General features: G+C 43.6%; 2 protein-coding genes across 6 annotated transcripts; both read right to left on the bottom strand.

Annotated features, from left to right (window-relative positions):
• Positions 1–996: 996 nt before the first annotated feature.
• katnb1 (katanin p80 (WD repeat containing) subunit B 1) lies at positions 997–17,291 on the bottom strand. 5 transcript variants are annotated; one of them, XM_084682906.1, is made up of 20 exons: positions 17,088–17,286; positions 16,367–16,579; positions 16,066–16,196; positions 15,784–15,901; positions 15,591–15,691; positions 14,106–14,147; positions 13,585–13,668; positions 13,231–13,346; positions 13,050–13,121; positions 12,795–12,945; positions 5,306–5,490; positions 5,027–5,181; positions 4,824–4,874; positions 4,641–4,705; positions 4,294–4,548; positions 4,025–4,174; positions 3,841–3,917; positions 3,311–3,385; positions 1,881–1,997; positions 997–1,782 (listed from the first exon to the last, which is right to left on the bottom strand). In XM_084682906.1, exons 2-20 carry the CDS (start codon positions 16,404–16,406, stop codon positions 1,647–1,649), a joined length of 2,121 nt encoding a protein of 706 aa, XP_084539032.1. In that variant the 5' UTR covers positions 16,407–16,579; positions 17,088–17,286; the 3' UTR covers positions 997–1,646. The 5 variants fall into 5 exon arrangements, 4 of the variants coding, with proteins under 4 accessions (XP_084539032.1, XP_084539030.1, XP_084539034.1 ...); XM_084682904.1 differs by having other exon boundaries at positions 17,106–17,286; XM_084682908.1 differs by having other exon boundaries at positions 5,036–5,181; positions 17,106–17,286.
• A 1,119-nt stretch (positions 17,292–18,410) lies between these two features.
• tmem208 (transmembrane protein 208) lies at positions 18,411–20,637 on the bottom strand. Its single transcript, XM_084682481.1, has 6 exons — positions 20,395–20,637; positions 20,156–20,251; positions 19,979–20,038; positions 19,677–19,813; positions 19,436–19,520; positions 18,411–19,284 (listed from the first exon to the last, which is right to left on the bottom strand). Exons 1-6 carry the CDS (start codon positions 20,398–20,400, stop codon positions 19,147–19,149), a joined length of 522 nt encoding a protein of 173 aa, XP_084538607.1. The 5' UTR covers positions 20,401–20,637; the 3' UTR covers positions 18,411–19,146.
• Between the last annotated feature and the right edge of the window lie 3,413 nt (positions 20,638–24,050).

The following is a 24,050-nucleotide window of genomic DNA, read 5'->3' as shown; positions in this document are numbered from 1 at the left end:
ACTCACATTCCTTTTTATCTTGTTTTATGTCTTGCACAGAGCTAATAGATTCAAAACCATGTCAGACAGGAAATGCCATTCCTGCTCTGAGACACCACAGCTCATGGTAGAAGTAGACTCTTAACAGCACTGTCTGTGCTTTTATCCTGACTACATTCTAAACCTCACCTGAAGTTAAGACCTGAGCTCAGGCCAGTGTCTGGGTACAACTTGTCTTCACTGCCCTATCTGACCACAACCAGCGACTTCAGACCTCACAGAACAAACACTAACATGTAGCCATGGAAACCGCTGCTGGACTGTGGAATGATGAGACTGGCATCTATGTTGTAAATGCATTTAATGTAATTGCCGTAGGAATGCTTAAAATTTGATCAACTGCTGATAACTCAATTTTCCTTCCAGATGGTTTAAGACGTTACCGTGGGAGGAACATTGAGACGTGTTGTGTTGGTTGCTGCTGGTATTGCAGGCTTGCTTGTGTCATTGTATAGTAGGTTTCTAAACAGTCTTGTTTTTGTACACCCTTTTTAATAAACATGAACTCAAATGAAACTGAAATGTGTGGATGGATGTGGTCTTCGTAAACCCAGGACAAAAACTGAATGTTTTGTCATTGCTCCAACTGGCAGAAGCTACAGCTGAAGTGTTAGTTGTTACACCAAGTGTAGTTCCAGATATCATATTGAACTATATATATTCTGTATATTTTCTACAAACTTGATATGTTGAGACATATGGGAATACATCTCAGCTGCCTTCACATCCATGTATTTTGCTACTATGCTTACCTCTCGGGATTAATAAAGATATACTGCCCCCTAGTGATTAACAAGTGATTTCAGAAACAAAGTTTCACCATCAGCAGAGCTTCATAAAATTCTGTCAGGCCACTTTTTTAAACTAAATACTATCCAGCACTGAACTGAGACTACCATGCGTCTTGTCTGCTTGCTGTCCCCTGCTGCTGATGGATGGACATTACAATTAGTCATCTTCCAATCCAGTTACACCTCGTCTTTCATTCCTTTTATTAGCAAAACATGATTTAGTGTTATAACTTACAGTGCATCTATGTTGACATCAATTACAGACTGTAGAAAAAGCATTTAAATATAAATCAGTAAAACGACTGCCCGTGTTGCCTAGACACCCTATAGCACCCATGCCCAATGGTCCAGGGGTTAAGTGTGTGTGTGCAAACTCACACATGTGAAGGGGCAGGTGACGGTAAGTGAATGTATCACATCTCACACACCAACTAAAAAAAATTAAAGGTACACGCACTCAAAACAACACAAACAGACCTGTGATGGCTTTTGTCCTCACACACGTACTGTACAGTATATGTAATGTGCCTAGGGTTTAGAGTTGAGGCCTGGGTCGTTGTGACACTGATGCTGACTACAGAGCTAACATAAAAACCCTTCAGCAGCATCTGGGTGCCATATGCATAAGATTCATCTCCCACTCAGCCCTGTTTCAGTTCACTGCTGCAGTCACAGTCTGTGACTGACCTTGCACAGGAAGCAGACATACTGAGTCAGGCCAGCTTGGCTTCAGCAGTCATCACAATGTTCCGCCATTTGGAATCAGTCGCCGGGCATCTTGGATCTACACTTGTTTTAAGTTGCACACACAGTCTGTCAATAGTCCAAAGGGGCCATGAGCAACTGTAGCTCTTTGAAGGAGCTGCCGTGGCGGCCCACCTGGTCAGCCTTGTTTTTGACCATGTTGCTAAGATTCTTCAGCTGATTGTAACATGCCTTGCACTTCTGATGTCTGGAAACAAGAACATACTGGACTGATGATCTGGGATGGCTATTATGAATATTTAAATAGAGATATTTAATAGCTTGGAGTTCCAAAATCAGACTGACCGTTCCTCTCGTGTGATGTCCACTCCGACAGAAGGGGGTGCTGTGAGAGTGTCTGAGATGAGGGGCCAGAAACGCTTCAAGATCAGCTTCAGAGACATACAGCCCGTCTGCACATAACTGACCACACAGAGAAGAGACATGCTTCTAAATTATATACAGACCTGTTTATATGAACACACACAACAAAGAAGATAGGCTCACTATATACAACCAGGTCTTTGGGTATTTGGACAGCAACATTTTCAAGACAATTACTAAGATTAAACTGTTGTACATAAGGTGGAGTTGAAAATGAATTTGAAGTTCATCACACCAGAGAAGAATGTGTTGTTAAGTACCCATCCAAATTGGAATGAAAAAAAAAAACTGAAAAGTATGTTAAATAAGGCTTTGAAAATCTAGTGATGGGCTGCTCGGTACTAAGGTGTCGATACTGTCCCGACACATTCAACACTTACTGCATCGGAACAATAGCCTGGCTGCCAGCCCAACTTCTCCCCGCCCACAAAAAAAATTGGTCAGGAAGTTGGGTCTGGAGGGTCTCGTATTGGGAACAACTACATAAAACCAGGATCTGGGTGGACCAATGAAATTGCCAGGGCGGGCTTTATATGATGATGGACAGATGATCAACAGTAACGTAATCAACAACATCACAAAAGAGCCCTTGGGTTGAATTCATTTTGAACAAACAACATATTACATTGCTCTAATTGGTTGTAGGTCTATCCAATTGAGCGTAGAGGCATTTGTTTTACGAGTTTGGTTGAAACACGCCCCGTAGTCACAGCCCAATGGAGAGTTTTCAAACTCATATTCTGACTAGAATTATGAGTATGACAACATCAGGCTATCGGAACCACGTTTCAAGACGGGTTTTAAAAACACTTCCGGTCACGTGTCAAAGTGTTTCGAAACTTTTTGTGACGTGATCTTGAACGAAACCTGTCTCATACTTGCCAAAAGACTGACGTGTCGGGGTATAAAATAAGGCGGCAAAGCCACAAAGGTTTTGAATGCGTGAGACTATGGTATTGCGTGAAATTAGTGCCAGGAGATGGAGCTCTGTAAAAAAATATTTGTGTACTTGTAGAAAAGATTTGTAAATCCAATATAGACAAGTGAGATTTGTGAGTTTGAGCCAGTTTGAGACAATTAGAGACGGTTAGAGAACGTTATATATAACGCAAGCCTATATGAATATATAACAACTGTACACTGATTTTATCATCTCAAACAGTTCGATAATCATATTTGGGCTTATTTGTATTGTTCGATGAAAGCCATAGATTAAAGCTGAAAGTCTGCACTTTGAGCTCATATTCATAATTTAATTTCACCACTTTACTATAATACTCAAAAATGACTAACTTTGTCAACAACATACAGTTCAGTCACCACAGTTCAGTCATAGCACCAGTACCCTTTACCTTTCATACTTGCTCTGTAACAGCTCCTCAATCTGGGGCAGGATGGACATGCACAGGTCCAGATTCCATAGCGACCTACATCAACAGTGACCAGGCCAGATGTTAGTCAGATAGCACTGACAGCGCTGACACAGACAGTTTGAGACAATTAAAGATGGTTAGAGAATGTTATATATAGCCTTTATGAATATGTAACAACTGTACACTGAGTTTATCGTCTCAAACAGTACGATAATCATATTTGGGCTTATTTGTATTGTTCGATGAAAGCCATCGATCCCGTATTCGAAACCACGCCATCTGCATTGCAGAACGGCAATAATTCCGTTCAACCACAAGGAACCTTAAGATCATATGTGGAATTAGCTAGAAGACTGTTAGTTATGCCATATTCATAGTTGCCAGCAGATGTTGCTGTTGAGTAAAGGTTTCAAGCGTTTCAAAGGCCCTGACTCCAATGTTTCACTTGTCTCGGTGTACCCATGTCAGATGTCCACTCACAGTAACTGTGTGAGCAGAGTACCACTCACGGTTTGAAGTTGACTATGTTAAGGATGTCCACCACGATGGAGAGATCGTTCATGGACATGGCCGAGTCCAGAGACGTCTAGAGACAGAAAGCACAAAAAAGGGACCTGCTACTACTGCTACGTCTTTACTGTCTTACGGTGACGTTGTGTTAATGTTGTCAGAACATTAGGGGGGCCTGTATACCTTGACGTCTCCGCTGCCCCACACAGCCCTGACTGTGTCCAGATTTTTGCGCCGGCTGGTTAGCATCACACACATGGTGTCATGGCCCTTCCTGATCTGGGACAACGCCTCATCATCCCCCAGCACGCTGGGCCGGTTATTACGAGCATGCTGGGTAAAGAAGAACACTTTACACCTCCCATTCGAAAACACTACTTTCTCGCTGTGGGTAAGATTGAGTAAGATTAAATGCATGTGTGTGTGCAGCCTCTGTAAAGTATACTACACACAGGAATAAAATCTCCCACGTTGAGTCCTATTGGCTCATTCCTGGTCGATAAGATGACACTAGGCTGCGGTTTGGCCTTAGCCAAGGTGACAGCTGCTGGTGGGGCTGGGCGGGGTGCGGGGGGGTTGGAAGAGGTGGGCCGTGTCACGGAGGACATTGCCGTCGAGATCGGTATGGGCCGAGGAGCAGAGGAAACAACAGTAGGCTCCACCCTCAAGACAGGAGTTGAGGAGGCTATGGGCTTCAACTGGCTAGACTGAAAAAAGACATGCTGTTCAGCACACATTTAACACACGCAGTAATAGTAATTGCCGTTGATCAAGGACATTGCGATGATGACGCACAGACCTGCTTTATGTCAACAATGGGGGTCACCGTGTCCAGGGTCACGTTGGGCTTCACCACAAAGATCTCTGTGAGGTGGCAAAGCATTACAGACACACACTTATTACTGTCCCATCAACTACAGACAACAGATCAGTACAGCCTTCCTCCTGAGTGGCAACAGTATCAAGGGGGTATTATACTCACCATCCTCAAAAGGAGCAGGAAAGGGCTCACTCCTCATAGGGGGGGTGCGGGCTGGCCAGGACAGGAAGGGGGGGCATAAGCATATATTGAGAATAGAGTTAAACCAGTTTACCTAAACACTGAAGACCCTAGTAGCAGACCCTAAAATTAGCCAACAGTGCCCAGTGTGTACACTGAAAAAAAACACTGTTGAGTCAGCCTACAGATGGCACTTTTTGGTTGGAAGATCTCCTTGTAGTCATCAGCATTACGGATCTCGGCAGTGGACTCCTTCTCCTCCCTTTCATCCTCACTGCTGGGACTCTGTCTCTCGCCCTCAGGGCTGCGGCGCTGGGCCTCAGAGCTCTGCTGCTTCACCCTGGGAACCCCGATACACGGCACACTGTTTACAGTCCATCTCTCTCTCACTATAGACTTACTATAGAATGTCTCCAGTGCGCAAATGGCCATTGTGCTGGAGGGGTGTAACTAGAACTGCTGACCTCTGTGTATTACATGTCGTCATAGGTCTCTCGTAGTTGCGGCGCAGAGTGGATCCTTTGGGCGAGGGCTCTGTGAGTGGCTGCTTATCCTGGATCACACCTTGGATCACAGAGCCGGACTTCTTTACTCGGGTTAGGTCAACCACGTAGGAGGACACATTGGTCATGTGGAAGGACACGCCAATCTGGGCAGGGGTGGGGGGGAGAAACGCTTTTTTGCCTTCTGCTGGTTTTCTACACAGGGTGACCAGTGGCTAAGAAATTGTGAATGACAAGACATCTTTCCATCTGCTACTGGCCTCTTCAACAAGGCCAAGGACTCCCACTAACATTAACTATGCACTACGCACAAGCCACCTTTTGCCCACTCAAGCTGCTCATTCAAATTATTATTCCTATTTTCACTTTTTTTTTTTTATTTGTATAAAAAAAACATTTTTTTTTAATTGTTTAGGTTCTTAGAATTAGTTTAACTATTGTACTTAAAAAAAAAAAAAACATTATTACATTATTAACATCCATATATGTTTATTGTCTGCACCTTCCTGCCACAGCAAATTCTGTGTTTGTGTAACATACATGGCGAATAAACCTGATTCTGATGTTCTGCAATAAATGTGCACAAACGTATTTCTAAGTCGCACACGGCCAGTCATAGACAATGGTGTGTCAGCTGTAACAGTTGCTCCCGGCAATATTATGGTAAGTTTGAATGGATATGACCGGGGTCTAACTCGAGCAAGCACTTTCTTACCGCTGCTGGCATATAGTTAGCCTAGCTGCCAGCCCAACTTAGCCCCGCCCACACAAAAAATTGGTCTGGAAGTTGGGTCTGGAGTAGCCTGGCTCTGCCCTCCTACGTACTTCCGCTCAATTTGGATTTTACTTCTGTACTAGGTCTGAGAGTTTGACTTTGAAGCAAGCCCCCACCCCTCGCCTCTCGGCTTGAGGCAACAGCCCCGGTGGATGTAGGTGGTATTACATTTACGGTTAGGTTCCCATGTCTTCCGGTCGTTTTTATTCAATAAACCAGTCAATATTTACAAAACTGTCTCCCCCCAATAATTTTTGTTCAGCCGGACTGCTTTTGTGGGACAATGAAGGTCCTCAGTGACTATGTTTCACCCCCACTTACATCTGATGGAAACGTCTTGTAGCCTATATGGTTCTATGAATATGCCCCTTTCAAAGGCAAATGTTCAATAAAGTATATTTTAGACACACTTCTCAAGCTTTTATTTATTACATTATTAACACGTCTTGTTAGTTCACTGATGTGAAATTCAAGGCAGTGTGAATTTCGTGGCATTTTGTTTGAATATAAAGTTGACAGTAAGCTATGGTAAGTCTGCATTATGGAAGATTTCGGTTACGAAAATAACTATAAATCTTTCTTTGCCTGGCGAGAACAACGACGGAGCTTTTCATGTTAACAGTTTATATCATCCGATACAATGCGTTGGAAATCATACTAATATCACGAAGAAAAAAAGCAACATATATGATGAGTTCCATCTAGAATAGTACTATATTTAGCCCTATAGCCTATTTCTAAAAAACAAGTGAAAGGAATACTATACAGTGACAGAATACATTTCTGTTAAGTTTGCATCATGTGTCTGATTCTTATCGGACTTGTACCCCATTCTGCCCATAGATTCTGCAACTGCAATGCCTTAGCTCACACGCTTGTAACCATATAAATCTATGCTCGCGACTGGTTGTCGCAAAGTATGATGAATACAGCTAGTTGCAAGCGTGCACGAGGTCTCGGAGCTAGAGAAAAAAAGAGCCACTGTTTAAAGCTAGACCGGAAGACACGGAAGTGGAAAGATGGCCGCGTCCAGTCTCGCGCTCTCGCTTGCCTCACTGCGCCACTGAGCACTTTTGATAGAAATGAATGGGGACGCCATCTTGGAAGACAAAAGTAGCGTACTCTACTTATATTAACTATGCTTTGAAGTCGGTTTTCAGAAAAAAATAATTGTAGGTCCAATTAGCGAACAGAGGGAGTGGCTGAGAACGATGACGTTAATGTCGTGCACTAGTTTGAGTAGTTCAGTAATGGCGGCGGAGAAAGATGCGAGCGAAATTATTCTGCGGTTGTGGTAATGCTGCCGAATATCCATAAGTTAAAGCTGGAGCAAGAACATTCCTTGCTGAGTTTTGTAGGTGGCCATGATGTTGTATCCCTCCTCCCCACGGGGTTCTGGAAAAGTTTGATTTTCCAGCTACGGCAGCTAGCTCCGTTGGACAACAGTAGTGGTGAAGGAGTTGGCTAAGGCAAACGCTTGCGATTGGTTATGGCAGATCAGAGTGGCTCTGGGCAGATCCAATAGTTTTAAACTTCAACAGAGGACCCGCTTTCAAGGAAGTTAACGCTTGTCAATGGGGCGATCCCAGACCCTCTGTACAAATGAAATGTACGACGGTCTGGTTGGGACCAGGCTCGGTCTGGAGTAGCTCGTTAAGGAAAAACTATACCCGAACAGGTGCTGTTCGGACTAATGAAATTGTCAGGGCGGGCTTTATACGATGGACAGATGATCGACCATAACGTAATCAACCACGTCACCAAAGAGCGCTTGGGTTGAATTTGTTTTCAACAAACAACATATTACGTTGCTCTGGTTGTAGGTCTATCCAATTGAGCGAAGAGGCATTTGTTTTACGAGTTCGGTTGAAACAAGCCCCATACTCACAGCCCAACGGAAAGTCATCAGACTCATATTCTGACTAGCATTATGAATATGACAACGTCAGGCTAGCATATAGTAAATTACTCTAGCAAAATGTGCAGAAACAAGCACCAGGCTCTCAGTTTCTTGCACCAACTGCCAAAAGGGTCACCGTCTCTACCTTCTATCCACGACCAGCGTTGTTTATTTTGGAGTCCTTTATCTATGGGTGGAACACAGTGGCGATTTCTTTAAAGGGGCAATTGACTGCGAAACCGATTTTACCTTGTCATAGTTGAATAACGACAGTTTGGTGGGTAAAATGAACATACCGCGAATATCAAAGTCCATTGACACCTCTTTCCTATTCAAATCTCAAAAAGAAAAAATTTGGCTGTAAAACGCTAGCTTTTCAACAAAGCTACCGGTCCTTCGTAGGACCGGTGATCGCCCTCTTATTGGCTCTGGTCTGTATCTTTGTCACGCCCCAGAATTTACATCGTGACCAGCCTGAGGTAGCGTCTATCTCCGATACTAGTTTAGCTGCGCGCTGCTCTGTGTAAGCTACTTATAAGGAATTACAAAGAAGAACGTTTTGAATTATAACAAGGATATTGAAAATGGACCACGGTCGTAAATGCTGTGTTCCAGGCTGTAGCCTACAGGGAAGGCTAACACTCACAGTCTTCCCAAGGAGCCAAACATTCAATAGGCATGGCTGCTGTTGTCTTATGAGAAGATCCCGGCGAAGTTCGACACTCAATCATTCATTTGCTCTGAACATTTCACCCAAGACAGTTTTGACAACCTTGGACAATTGCAAGCAGGATTTGCTAGGAAGCTGAACCTGGAAAGAGGTGCTGTTCCGACTGTATGCTCATTGCAACCGCCTATAAGGACAGTATAATGTTGTGCTAACAGTTATTAGCAATGCTAACGTTTCCTGTATAATATAGCATACCAGGTAGAATGCTAAATAAGTTTCTACACACATCAAATGGCTCTAGCTAGACTAGCTGTAGTCGGCATTAGAAGGGAAGCTTCCGAAAAATAGCCAGAAAACGAACAGCAGTCTGGCTTATTGCTAAAGCCTGTCTAGATAATCTATTTGAAAGAACTGGAGAAAGGCAGGTGCTTGATACAGGACACGGTAGCATTGCTAGTAACTGTTACTAGTAACACCTAGACTGTAGGCATGTAAACAAGTTTAGCTTGCTAACGCAAGAGCATAGGTAGAATGTGTGATAATTTAGCCTAGTTTATTGGCAATGGGGCTAACGTTGATTCATTTTCCTGACTGTGTTTCATTCAAATAAATAACCTGTGTAATGTAAATCTACAATTCACAATGCATGTTTGTCCAGATCTTGGTCATGTTATTTTTCAGCAAGTTATTTAGAGCTAGCTAGCTAACTGAAGCCGAGTAGATTTAGGATATGGTTTGGTTGCTAAGCTGTAGCCTAACGTTCTACCCACCCAAGTCAATCCAGTTTGCTTCAACAACAGAAGTGGAAACAAGTAATGTTATCATTTCAAATGATATATACTCAATCTGTTGAAAACAGTGTTGTGTAGACACAATAGATTTATTTGCTCGTTTTTATTTCAAGTCTCCAACTTCGGTGTTTCAGCGAGTGCTGCTGTTGGCCGTGTTGCGTTTTTGCTCCCCAGCTTCACTCGTTGAAAACCAACCAATCAGCGCGCAGCTCATCTAAATATTAATGAGCATACCATAAAAGGAGAAAAGCTAGTGTTTTTTCCCGGGAACATTTCAGAGGATCTGTCAGTGGGCATAGAACAGCACCCGGGCCATTTTCAACCCAACCAATGTTACATACCTTATTTGGAGACCTTAAGGAACAGTGTGAAATACCCCCAAAAAACAGTCAATTGCCCCTTTAAGACTGCAAGGGAAGCTCAGCTTCCTCTAACATAAAAAAAAAATCATGGTCAAATATTTACAATTGTATTAACATTAACTGCGTTAGAACACGTTCATATCGAAGACGTCGACTGATTGATTTCCGTCTCATACATTCTCGTAGCACCACAGTGCATTTCCCTGAGGAAGCTCAGCTTCAATGGACTTCAATGGGGCTGCTGTGAACAGCTGTTTTCAGTGCTTCAAAACTATACGGCCATTGGATAAATGCAGTGATTATGTCCCGCCCTGGACGCTCAGCGTCTCTGGGGGTGAATGGAGGAGTGGGCTGGCCTGGACGCTGGGTTTCCGCGTGATGATTGGAGGATCATCACGTGTCTTTTCTGTCGAAAGACTGCATCTCCTTTTGAATGACAACGATTTTGTACTTTAAAATCTCGCCGAAGCTATTCAAGCTCAGTCTCATCACGGATTTTGCAACTGTAGTTGAAAGACAATCTGCGGCAACCTATTTCTTGGTATTTGCTTGGCGAGATTGCTAGCCCATTTTCCTCATACATTTTATACAATTGTACATCACATTCCTTGTTTTAGTTAACCTAATTCCCACATTTCCTTCAGGTTTGATATTTTTTCTTTAGTTCGTTCATTCATTCATACAGTAGGCTGGGCTAGTGTCGTAGGTGTGAACTAGCCAGTGAACTGTAAATGTATACGATGTAAGACGAAAATGAGCTTCCCCTATTTGAAAGACCAGCAGCCGCCACTGGTAGGACATCATCCCAAGGCTTCATGAATTTGCGCTCCATATTCACCAACAATGCTAACGTGATGTATGGATCTCATTCACACTGTGTTGCCAGGACCCTCCCTGCTCTGCTTCTGATAGTCTTGTAATGTTAGTTATAGCTGCGTTCCTCTCATATGAAATGTAAATTCAAATGACTCAAAAATATTAAACCGAATGCAAGTTTAAAAAGGGGGACCGGAGGGTGTGCTCCAACTTTAGGGGGATCACACTCCTCAGCCTCCCTGGGAAAGTCTATTCGGGGGTCCTGGAGAGGAGGGTCCGCCGGATTGTCGAACCTCGGATTCAGGAGGAGCAATGTGGTTTTCGTCCTGGCCGTGGAACAGTGGACCAGCTCTATACCCTCCGCGGAGTCCTGGAGGGTACATGGGAGTTCGCCCAACCAGTCTACACATGTTTTGTGGATTTGGAAAAGGCGTTCGACCGTGTCCCTCGGGGGCTCATGTGGGGGGTGCTCCGAGAGTACGGGGTACCGGATTCCCTGATCGGGGCTGTCCGGTCCCTGTACGACCGGTGCCAGAGTTTGGTCCGCATTGCCGGTAGTAAGTCGAACTTGTTTCCGGTGAGGGTTGGACTCCGCCAGGGCTGCCCTATGTCACCGATTCTGTTCATTACCTATATGGACAGGATTTCTAGGCGCAGCCAGGGTGTTGAGGGGGTCCGGTTTGGTGACCTCAAGATCGGGTCGCTGCTTTTTGCAGATGATGTGGTCCTGTTGGCTTCATCGGGCCGTGACCTTCAGCTCTCACTGGAGCGGTTCGCAACCGAATGTGAAGCGGCTGGGATGCGAATCAGCACCTCCAAATCTGAGGCCATGGTTATCGACCGGAAAAGGGTGGAGTGCCATCTCCGGGTCGGGGAGGAGATCCTGAACCAAGTGGAGGAGTTCAAGTATCTCGGGGTCTTGTTCACGAGTGAGGGAAGAATGGAGCGCGAGGTCGACAGGCGGATCGGTGCGGCGTCCGCAGTGATGCGGGCTCTGCATCGGTCCGTCGTGGTGAAGAAGGAGCTGAGTCGAAAGGCGAAGCTCTCTATTTACCAGTCGATCTACGTTCCTACCCTCACCTATGGTCACGAACTATGGGTAGTGACCGAAAGAACGAGATCGCGAATACAAGCGGCCGAAATGAGCTTTCTCCGCAGGGTGTCCGGGCTCTCCCTTAGAGATAGGGTGAGAAGCTCGGTCATCCGGGAGGGGCTCAGAGTAGAACCGCTGCTCCTCCGCGTCGAGAGGAGCCAGCTGAGGTGGCTCGGGCATCTGATTAGGATGCCTCCTGGACGCCTCCCTGGTGAGGTGTTCCGGGCACGTCCCACTGGGAAGAGGCCCCGGGGAAGACCCAGGACACGCTGGAGGGACTATGTCACTCGGCTGGCCTGGGAACGCCTCGGGGTCCCCCAGGAAGAGGTGGTGGAAGTGGCCGGGGAGAGGGAAGCCTGGGCCTCCCTGCTTAGGTCGTTGCCCCCGCGACCCGATCCCCGGACAAGCGGAAGATGACGAGAGAGACGAGACGAATGCAAGTTCCCCCCAAAAAAATTAACATGAAGGCACGCCGGACATCCGGCACGGTGCCGGAATACTTAAGCCCTGTCTGGGGGGACAGAGGGAGGGACATGCAGGGAGATGAAGACACGGGAGCAGGCCCAAACTGATTTTTTTTCGCATTTTCTGTGGTTATTCAGATTGAAAATCTGCGGAAATAAGCGGAATTCCGCTAGCCTTCCTGTTCTTATGTCGGAGCGACCAAAGATGTTCCACAACAATTTGACGGCAATTATGGTCGAGACTTTGCAAAAAAGTATTGATCCATCCTAATAAAGATCGGCTGAAAACTCCCTGGCCCTGTCTCTTGCTGTAATTTGGGTCAATAAGTGTTTCCTTTTCAATTATTAGCATTTTTGGCTAACTTTTTAATAATAGAGACGTAATATGAGTTGAAAAGTGTATTTACATTTCGCCTCAGACCAATGCGTTCTACTTGAAAATCCACCTTTTGTGTCTCCCGTGCAGGCCCAAATGGAATTCTGCGCCCGCGTATTCCGTTTGGGCCTGCACGAGAGACACAAAAGCTAGGACAGACAAAGCAAACCACTCAAAGTGAGAGTAACAGTGGCCCCACCTACCAACTGGTGGTTGCATATAGCAAGGTCTGCCACGCGGCCCCAGCCCACTGGCACCAAGTCAAAACAGCGGTCTGGCTCCCAGCCATACACACGCAGAGAATCCATCGCCCCACTGTACAGGCAGCACCCGTCCGGGTCGAATGAGATACACCTACAGGACAAATCCAAGGGGGAGAGAGAGAGGAGTTACCTGTAAAATACTGAGACCATGCTGGCCATCTATGTATTAACATTGCATGAATCACAGAGGCCTACCTGACTGCTCCTGTCTCTCCTTCTGAGGAACCAATCATCTTAAACTTCTCCAGGTCCCATAATTTGACAGTCCTAGAGAAGACAAACACACACACAGATAGAAAAGCCAAGCTCAGTAACCTATTGCTGTTCTGTGAAGTAGGGTGGGGTGAAGAGGGGAGGAGAGTGGGGTGGGAGGAACCTGTCTGAGCTGCCAGACGCCAACATGTACTCGTTTGGGTGGAACTGGACAATGTTGACCGCTCCGGTGTGGGCCATGAATTCAGTGATCATCTTGCCTGCAGTCAAGTCCCAGAGCTAGGACACAAGGCAGAAAGGAGAAGCTGCTGACCAATTGACAGATGGCAAACTTAGTTACTGATAAGCATGAAGGGCTGCATTTCAAAAGTCTTCTCTCCATCCCTTCATCAGCACTAATCTACTATACATGTGAGTGTGTGCTCCTGCCAGCTTTCTGCCCTGTGTTCATTTCAAAGGAGATGAAGAAAACGCTGGAAGATTCTTGAAATATCAGCGTGAACAGGGAAGGCTGTACCTTGATAGTGCAGTCATCTCCAGCAGAGGCCAGCCACTTCCCATCTGGACTGAAAGCCAAACACCTCACCGCCTGAGTGTGGCCCTATAGACAGACATAAGATGTGAATGGCCTGTAATAAACAATATCACACAAAACATGTACACAAACACTACAAACTGACATAAAGGGTGCACAGACATACATAAGCCCATCCCCCTATACCAAAAGGAAGACAGTAGATATTCGCTGTAAATTCGCTGTAAGTAATCCCTCGGCTAAATCCTGCAACCAGACACAATCAGATTAGCCCAGAGCCATTCCCATGGCCAGCACAGCTAACAGGATAACAAGCCACTCCTAACAAGGCTCCTATCCTGTTCCCTTTGCTTAAAGGGACAGATTTTTCAACCTGATCAAGGGCTCTTCTTAACTATACAACCTTGGCACACTTTGTTGGATCCTTTAAAATATTCTGAGGAATTAATGGCTCTCTTCCATGGCACTGTTTACAAACACAACCGCACAGACACACATCGTACCTTGTACCTGAAGACACATCCCTTTCTCCGAATGTCCCAGAGCTGGCAAAACAAAGAAGATTTTTGTTATTTTTACCTTTACTTACACAGGCTATTCTTATTGAGATTTAAATCTCTTATTCAAGAGACCTGTTCAGCCTCAGCAAGGGGAACAATGTTTTGTATAATACAATTTTACATAAACACAAACTTCACAAAAATAAATGTTGTCGTCGTCGTCATCTCCTGCTTGTCCGGGGATCGGGTCGCGGGGGCAATGACCTAAGCAGGGAGGCCCAGGCTTCCCTCTCCCCGGCCACTTCCACCACCTCTTCCTGGGGGACCCCGAGGCGTTCCCAGGCCAGCCGAGTGACATAGTCCCTCCAGCGTGTCCTGGGTCTTCCCCGGGGCCTCTTCCCAGTGGGACGTGCCCGGAACACCTCACCAGGGAGGCGTCCAGGAGGCATCCTAATCAGATGCCCGAGCCACCTCAGCTGGCTCCTCTCGACGCGGAGGAGCAGCGGTTCTACTCTGAGCCCCTCCCGGATGACCGAGCTTCTCACCCTATCTCTAAGGGAGAGCCCGGACACCCTGCGGAGAAAGCTCATTTCGGCCGCTTGTATTCGCGATCTCGTTCTTTCGGTCACTACCCATAGTTCGTGACCATAGGTGAGGGTAGGAACGTAGATCGACTGGTAAATAGAGAGCTTCGCCTTTCGACTCAGCTCCTTCTTCACCACGACGGACCGATGCAGAGCCCGCATCGCTGCGGACGCCGCACCGATCCGCCTATCGACCTCGCGCTCCATTCTTCCCTCACTCGTGAACAAGACCCCGAGATACTTGAACTCCTCCACTTGGTTCAGGATCTCCTCCCCGACCCGGAGATGGCACTCCACCCTTTTCCGGTCGATAACCATGGCCTCAGATTTGGAGGTGCTGATTCGCAAAAATAAATGTGTATAATGAAAATAAAAATTTTACTATTAAAAACAGCTGTCCTAAAGGCAATTACATTGTTTCATGCTATTACCAGCAAATAGTTAGCCTGGCTGCCAGCCCAACTTCTCCCCGGCCACAAAAAAAATTTGGTTAGGAACTTGGGTCTGGAGGGTCTCGTATTGGGGAACAACAACAGAAAACCAGAATCTGGGCGTACCAATGAAATTGCCAGGGCGGGCTTTATACGATGATGGACAGATGATCAACAGTAACGTAATCAACAACGGCACAAAAGAGCCCTTGGGTTGAATTCGTTTTCAACAAACAACAACAACGCAATGATTGGTTGTAGGTCTATCCAATTGAGCGAAGAGGCATTTGTTTTAAAGTTCGGTTGAAACACGCCCCGTAGTCACAGCCCAACGGACAGTTTTCAGACTCATATTCTGACTAGAATTATGAGTATGACAATGTCAGGCTAGCAAGTAGTGGCATGTATTTCTAATAAGTAAGATGCACACCTATGGACAGTGCCCCAACACACACACAAACAAATACACACACCTTGATGTTGGTGTCCATTGAGCCAGATGCCAGGTATTCTCCATATGGATGGAAGTCCAGGCTACAGATATTGGCCTTGTGTCCTATCAGGGTCCTTAAAACTAGATAAACAGATAAATAGATATACAGTGAGGCACCTGATGTATACGTGCACACACAAACTACTGACTCTAAATGGAAAGTGCAAACCTACTCTTGGCTGCTTCCAGGTCCCAGACACGCAGTGATCCAGACTGGGAGCCTGCCACCACCTGCTCCTCAGAGCTGTTAAACTGCACACACTCAACTGGGTTGTTATGACCAGTCAGACTCTTCAGAGAGTAAGCAGCAATATAGAAACAAACAAAGATAGAGGACAGAGAGAATTATGTTAGTGTCATTTTTGTACATTTTTATGTATTGTTATTTTAAGATTAATACATTGGAACTTTAAACAGATAAAACAACATTACAGACACACATAGCAGTAATTTACCATTATGCAGTTGGGTTTGCTGATGGCCCAGATGTTGACTCTGCAATCTTCCCCTCCGGTGGCCAGGAGACGACCTGAGCTCTTCCCCAGAGCCACCGACGACACATTACTAGAGTGGGCCACAATCTCCTCTGAAACACAGCAATATCAGGCAGTGTTTCACTGATCTACACAGCAAAGGCCAGGGTATCTACAGATTACACAAACTACTTTATTTTAAGGTAATTTGGTCTTCATGCAACCACCAAAACATTTGATCAGGACGATGGGGAAATATGACTGTAGAGAGACAAATACTCACGTAATCTCCATGATGTCTTAGTAGTATTGGCTACAGCCATAATGGTGTCTTAGAGCAACAAATAATAACGTAATGCTGCCAAATGCTAACTTTGGTTGTAAAGATTATACTTAATTTCAAGAGATGACCCAGTCAATGACGGGTATTAATAAGCTAAAGTTAACTTTGTAGAGGTCAGCTTCTCATTACATCTTCTGGTAGCTTTTCATAAAACTGCCAATGACAAACAAATAAAATATGTTATTAATTTATCAAGAAAAATAAATGAAAATATATCAACATAACATAGCTTATTGATAGGTATCGCACTATTAGGTAGATTTGAAATACTATGGCCCCAGCCTCGCCGCGTTATACTTTTCTAGTTAGCTGTTAGCTATGCAACTTAATGCCAGCTAGCTGGACTTGCTAGTTTATTAGACAAGCTAGATAGGTACCGTAGCTAGTCTACAGTAGCTCGAAAGTTGCCGGAGTAGTGAATTGGCTTCTTGCTACCCAAAAGCGAGCGTGTCATGAGACGAGATTTTATCAAGTAATAGAAGCTAATTAATTACGGTTTTGTTCAAACAATACCCGTTTAAAAAACATTTATCTAACAAAATCACTGACGTTAAGGACTACTGTAGCTAACTGAGGTAACGCTAGCTAGCTCTAGCTACAGTAGGTACATACACAACCATGTCAGACAGCTCTAAAAAGCAGGTGCCAAATCAAAACGTACTTCATATTGCAAACCTACTTGAAAGTGTAACTCATAAACTTTCCCCTTGGGAGATGTTAAACGAAAATCCTAAAATGTCAATCTAGCTAGCTAGCTGCAACTAAAATCAATTTGCTTCCAATCAACTTATGTTTATGCCGCTGGAACTCGAGACTTGAGTCTAGTCTCTAGACAACTGACTTGCAGCTTAGCAACAAGGCCACTTCCGGATAGGTTGAATATAATATCAGAGCCTGTTTAAGGAGAGCCTTGCCACTCCCTATTAAGCCCCATTGTACCGAATTTGGTTGCAGTTCCACCAGAGTTCCACTGGGAGTGATCGCGAGCGAGTGCATGTTGAATGGGAGTCTATGGAGCTAAACGGCTAAATTTGTCTCTTTTGCCTGATTGTCGTTGAAAAATCTCCGATTTGATTGTAGTTTTTGCATGTTCAACATGGATTATAGGTCGAAAGTTGAATGAACGAGTACTTATGTCCTTTTGATTTCTTACAGGGTGAGTCGTTGTTGCCTATAACACGCTAGCATTCTGCTAATGAATGCTGATTGGTTAGTGAAGGACTGATACGACCAGAGCTCTTGCTTGATGGCATCCGAAGCGGAATCAGAATGTCAGAGCTTTAGCAACATTAGCAACAACATTAGCTAGCCAAAACTCTTTCTAGCATGTGTATTGACAGGAAGAGCCTAACCTGTCAGCTGTATTGTCGATGCCCTGATAGAAAAAAGTAAGTGACCAGAGCTTGCCGTAAAGCAGTAGCTCTGGTCGTACGATGTGTATGACGTCAATTACATTTTCAAAAGCTTTTTAGAACCGAAAGGAGACTTAAAAAAAATCTAACAGCCAACAGTGTGTATTTGCCTCCCCTCTCGAATTCAGAATTCAAATTACTAGACAAAAAATTAAATCCTGAGAAAAGTGGATTTTGAGGGGTATAGCTTCATAGACCTCCATTCATTCTGCACTCGCTCGTTAGCGCCCTCACATGGAACTTCAACCAGTTCAGAACCCGGAAGTTTCCCGAAAGTGGCAGTTCTCTCTATATTAGACATTCTCTGATAATATCAACCTTGATGGTCTGGAGGAGGGAAATAAACCACATTCCATATAAGCTATACACCAAAGTAGAAAATAAAATATTCCCCATCATTTCAACAACAGAAATCATTCAACTAGTGTTTCATCTTTAAATAGTAATACCACTGTTGAAATTGTTCATGCAACAAACATCTAAACTAGAAAAAAAATTATATTGTCTTTTTATAATTCAATTGTTTTATGTATCTGTACATTAAGACTTTGACAGAACAAAATGTAAGCACACATATTAACTGATAAAAAGAAGCCATTGCTTTTTAGAACAACCGTACATGCCAATGCAAAAATAGTGAACCATCATATTGCTAATCTGTTCAAAGAAATTTACTTGGAAAGTTTAAAATCTATAAATGTCTTCATTATTTTTATTGAAATCTGGATTGGTACTATGTTTAGAGACATTGTTTTGGATTGGATCCAGGCAAGATGGTCTCACATAAAAAGAGACCTGAAGAACAATATGTAAAACATTTGTGTAAATCTGGACAAAGACCAGCAGAACATCACAAAGTTGTGTTATCATTCTGTTCTCTCACCTTTTCCCTTCAAGGCAATGACGCTGAATTTATGACAGCTGTATGATGGACACTTAGCAGGTACTTACATATACACATATTATGTCTTATATAACCAGAAGTCTATGACTATCGAAGGAGAGTATTCCAAGGTAAAGGGATGGTAAAAGCCTTCTGTACTGAGATATCCCTCACACATGTTTGTAATGAATCCCTGGTCCAAATTATTATAAACAGAGAGACTATTTCATGATTAACTCTTCAAATGTAAAGGTGAGATTAAGAAAAGTATAGCAGTTGGGATGGAGAGAGAAAAGAAGAGGTAAGCCAGTTGTACCACAGGGTCTGGTTCATTGTCCATGCCTGTTCTTCTTATTTCAAGAGTTCATGGACAACTGTATATTAGGTTCTGTGTATAAAAAAATAAAGCAGTCTGCACAGCATTGTCAGAATCTTTTCATCTGTCTGCGCTCCTGCCGTCTCTGTTTCTTTTCATTGACCTCCTCTGGAGCTGTAGGGCTCTCTGCTGAAAACCAGGGACCCAGGAAGTTGACCCACAGCAGGTGCAGTGCACGGGCAGGAGCCTGACAAAGACATGGTGATGGGTAGGACAGAGATAAACATTAAAATAAATATGCCACATGCTACAATAGGCTGTTGCAATAACACCAATACATCAATGACAGTTTAAAGGGGTATGGAAACACCATAGAAATGCCATATAAAAATACTTACCAGTAGCCAGAGGTACCAGAAGTAGGAGGAGATGATGCTTAGCACTTGAATGATTGCAGTAAGAAGAATTACATCCTTCAGGTGCCTAAAACAGTTAACAGACTGAGATATTAGATTCTCAACTTAATTTCCTTGTTAAGTTAATGTTTTGACTACCTTGAGGTAAAGATAACCCCTTTGATAATTTTGGATACACACCAACCCATCCCCACCGTATCCCTTTCTGATTCCTAACACTCACTCTGCCATGCCTTGTTCCATGTTCAGGTCTATGCCTCCATCCAGCAGGCTCCCATCCTCCGCCAATACTGGTTTAGCCATGGTGGACATAGAACGGTAACTGCCAACATAAACAGCCAGTGCAAACACCAGGAACAGCTAGAGAAGGACATGTGTATTGATAGACAAGAAGGGTTTGTGAGAGAAGAAAGGGAGACAAAGGGAAATGAGTGATAGCATGCGATCAGGACAGATAAGTGGCAGCACATCCCATTTATTTACTGTTGAGGTAAAGGATCTCTGCATAGTGTAGAATGTTCTCACCCATGTCCAAAAAGTGGACGAGCCGTTGAAGACCAAGAGGTTTATGGCAGTGTATATCGCCTAAATGAAAGTTCAAGTGTTGATACAATTAATAGGCTGCATATTTGAGGCAAATAGTCCATTTCTATCAATAGTTTAAATGTTTGTGCCACACCAGTCGTGGTATAGCCATCTTACATTCGCTCCCAAGATGACTCTTGTGTAGAACTTGAGCGTCGCCTCGTTCTCTTCATATATTTGCTTCTTACCTTTAGTGCCTATCTTGCCTTTGGGCTGTGTGCATTGAAACATGGGTTAGCCTCGTCAATAACAAAAACATTTTTGACCTCAATATTGGAACAAAAGGTTAATATTAAGACAAGAGAGTACGTATCTATGAAAATATCAAGCTAATTGCAAATATGAAAACTCCATACCGCCATTGGGACTGTAACACTGTTCTGCTTTTCCCTTCACGTTGAGGACCCTTTCTGACATCGACCTCCGCACTGTTTCAATTTCTGGCTAGAGCACGCTCATATGCTATATTCATATATTAAAGTGCTGTAAGAATAACAACTCGCTATGTTATATGTATGGAGGGTGCCCAAGTAACACATCAGCGTTGAAATACATTTCCGGCGCAGGATTCTTTCGTCATGAACATTAATCAAAGCCTGTTTAAGGCATCGAGTTAATAAAACTAGAGACAGCTACTTCTGTCTTCCAAGATGGCGCCCCCATTCATTTCTATGAAAAGAGCTCAGTGGCGCAGTGAGGCAAGCGAGAGCGCTAAATGGACGCGGCCATCTTTCCACTTCCGTGTCTTCCGGTCTAGCTTTAAACAGTGGCTCTTTTTTTCCAATAGGGTCCAAATGCAGTGCTCCCTCCTCAGGCAATAGGGTCCAAATGCAGTGCTCCCTCCTCAGGCCCCTCTAAACCGGAACTCTCTCCTCAGGTCCCTGAAGCCGGAACTCTCTCCTCAGGCCCCTTTTTTCATGTGTATCCGAGGTATTAGCGCCACCGCTGGTCGGAGGATACTGTAGGCTATTTATATTAATAGGCTAACTTACATTGAATTTAGGTTTTAGCATAAGTCAATAGTGTTTAACAAAGCGGAAATTAGCATTGCGGCTAGCGTTTATGGAGGACCAAACCTGCCATATTTAAAAATGAATGAATGAATAAATAAATGTCCACATCCATGCATTTAGACATAAATAGATGAATACATGTACTAATTAATGCACAATTGTCAATCAATATTACCTTATAATTTACATGTATTTATGTATTTATTTGTGTATTCATTTATTTATTAATTCATGTATTCATACATTTATTAATTCATGTGTTCATTCATTTATTCATTCATTCATTCCTGTATTTCTTCTTCTCAATATGTTAATGAGATGTGTCAATCAAAATAGGTAGGCGGGAATTGACACACCATTGGCTAATCGTTTTCCACGCTTTGTATTCAATTATGTAGCCTTACATCCATCCTTGCTGTCATGGACAACATAGCCTACATGGACAGGCTGGCCGACCTTGTAGAAAATAAAGATTTAATTCACCATATATGATATTTGGATAAACAAACATGTTATAAAGATTTTACTACGTAAGTTGTGGGCTATCACTTAACAACCAACTTCACTACGCTGACCGGCCAACCATGTGTTTACCCCGATAAAAACGTAAACATTTTAAAATAAAAAATCCTGATTGTAGATTGTCAAACCAACATATTTGTCCTGTGTGTAAGAGCGAGATAGACAATCAGACTTCCCTAATTCTCTTTGCAAGCAATAGGGCTAAAATCTTATAATCATTATTAAGAAGACATATAGGACACCAGTTATCAATAAGAAGTACATCCTCTTTAGGTTTGGGGATCAAGGCAATTAACCCTTGTGTCATAGTAGGTGGAAGAACACTGTTTTTGATACTCTCTGAGAAAACCTCAAGTAGAAAGGGGGCCAATAGTTCATGAAATAATTTATAGAATTCTGATGTGAGACCGTCGGTACCTGGGGATTTATTGGTCTTTAAATGTTTAATCGATTCAACTATTTCCACAACAGTAAAGGGTTCCTCGCACAGTTTAGATTGTACATCTGTAAGGGAGCTAACATTGCACAAAGAGTAAAAAAAAACATCTTTAGATTCTGGTGAATACTTAGAGCTATAGAGATTCCTGTAAAATTTACTGCAATAGTTGGCTATTACTTTTTGATCGTCTGTAATAATACCATAAATATTTAGTTTATGAATAGTGTTATTGGTGGCCAAGCCGCGAAGCGGCGAAGCCACATAAGTGATTCTACCTTTTCTTATTGGTGGCCAAGCGGCGAAAGGGCGAAGCCACATAAGTGATTCTACCTTTTCTTATTATTATTATTAGGGGCCAAGCAGCGAAGCTGCGAGGCACCTATTGTAATTGGTGGCCAAGCCGCGAAGCGGCGAAGCCACATAAGTGATTCTACCTTTTTTTATTATTAGGATTCCTCCGTAAGGAGGAAACCTATTGTTATTAGGATTCCTCCGTAAGGAGGAAACCTATTGTTATTGGTGGTTTTATTATTAGGATTCCTCCGTAAGGAGGAAACCTATTGTTATTGGTGGTTTTATTATTTGTAATTCTTGTACCATGGGAGTCAATGGCAGCCCCTAGACCCCATCGACAACTTTTTGTGAAATTTGGCACACTCATTAAGGACAGTTTCTTCTATACCTACACCAAGTTTCATGTCTCCCATTAGACCACTCTAGCGCCACCAATGGGTCAAAGTTGGACTTGTGTTTACACACGCAACTTTTGAACCGTATGACTAATTTTCAAAAATGAGGTACCATTGGATTCCCTGGATCAAGCCGAGTTCAACGCACACCATGGCGTTAATTTCCGGTTATATAGATTTCCCGCCATTTCCGGTTTTATCAAAAACCTCTGAAAGCCTACTCCTCCTACAATTTTTGTCATATATTCTTCAAAATCACCAGAGATGATCTTCAAACCAAGCCTCACAAAAGTTATCAAAGGAATTTTGATCCTCATAACCGTCTGTCCGGTACAGCCAATCAAATTCATCAGAAAAGCCGCCAAACAGGATGTGAAGTCATGTCTCAGCAAATCTTTGAGATATCAACACTAAACTTGGTAGATCGGAGGAAGACACTACAACATATTACCATGTGCAAAGGCAAATTCATATCTCTAAAAATGATTGATATAAATCAAATTGAACTTATCGCTAACGCTAAAATAATGCTTTGCACATCAGCCAGTCAAAAACTGATACTCTGATTCAATCACAAGTTCATATGAAGACTCTTGAGAATGTTCATAACACAAATCTGTGAAAAAGTTGACTGTAAGATGAAAGGTCGATTTTTGGTGAATATTTGAAACATGCTTGCTTGGCTAATTTCTAGGCAAATTTCCAATGAATGTCTCCCCTGCTCCTCCCCGCGCGTGCTCCAAAATCTCACACACACTCAGCCTTCCCTTGACACACGCGCGGCCAAGACGCACACGCAACATTTCAGGAGAGTGTGGGCTGACCAAGCCCCCACTCATTCCTTGGTCTTTAGCAAAGGCCCATGTGGCTCTTGATGGTATTGCATTTCCGATTTTGTATGCAATGGTAAAAAGGTCTCAAATCCTGAAACATTGATAGTATAGACCAAGAGTAAATACCACACCTCAAATGGCCCACCATTACCCATAGGTGGCGCTATAGGCCACGCCCAAAAGCACAAAGATACAAGGCTTTCTGGAATGGATAGGTTCACCAAGCCCCCTCCCTTCACGTATTGGCTTGAAAAAAGGCCCATGTGGATCTTGATGGTATTGCATTTCCGATTTTGTATGCAATGGTAAAAAGGTCTCAAAATCCTGAAACATAGATAGTATAGGCAAAGAAACAGTTTAACAAAAAGCCCATGTGGATCTTGTTGGTATTGCTTTTCCGATTTTGTATACAATGGTAAAAAGTTATAAAAATCCTGAAACATTGATAGTATAGACCAAGAGTAACTACCACACCACAAATGGCCCACTATTACCCATAGGTCTTCCCTTGACACA

The sequence above is a fragment of the Hypomesus nipponensis genome, chromosome 19 (assembly GCF_054491055.1).
Source record: "Hypomesus nipponensis isolate SF chromosome 19, ASM5449105v1, whole genome shotgun sequence".
In the NCBI taxonomy this organism is placed as follows: domain Eukaryota; kingdom Metazoa; phylum Chordata; class Actinopteri; order Osmeriformes; family Osmeridae; genus Hypomesus; species Hypomesus nipponensis.
Note: the sequence above shows the minus strand (reverse complement) of the source record. Positions and strands in the feature narration are given on the sequence as shown.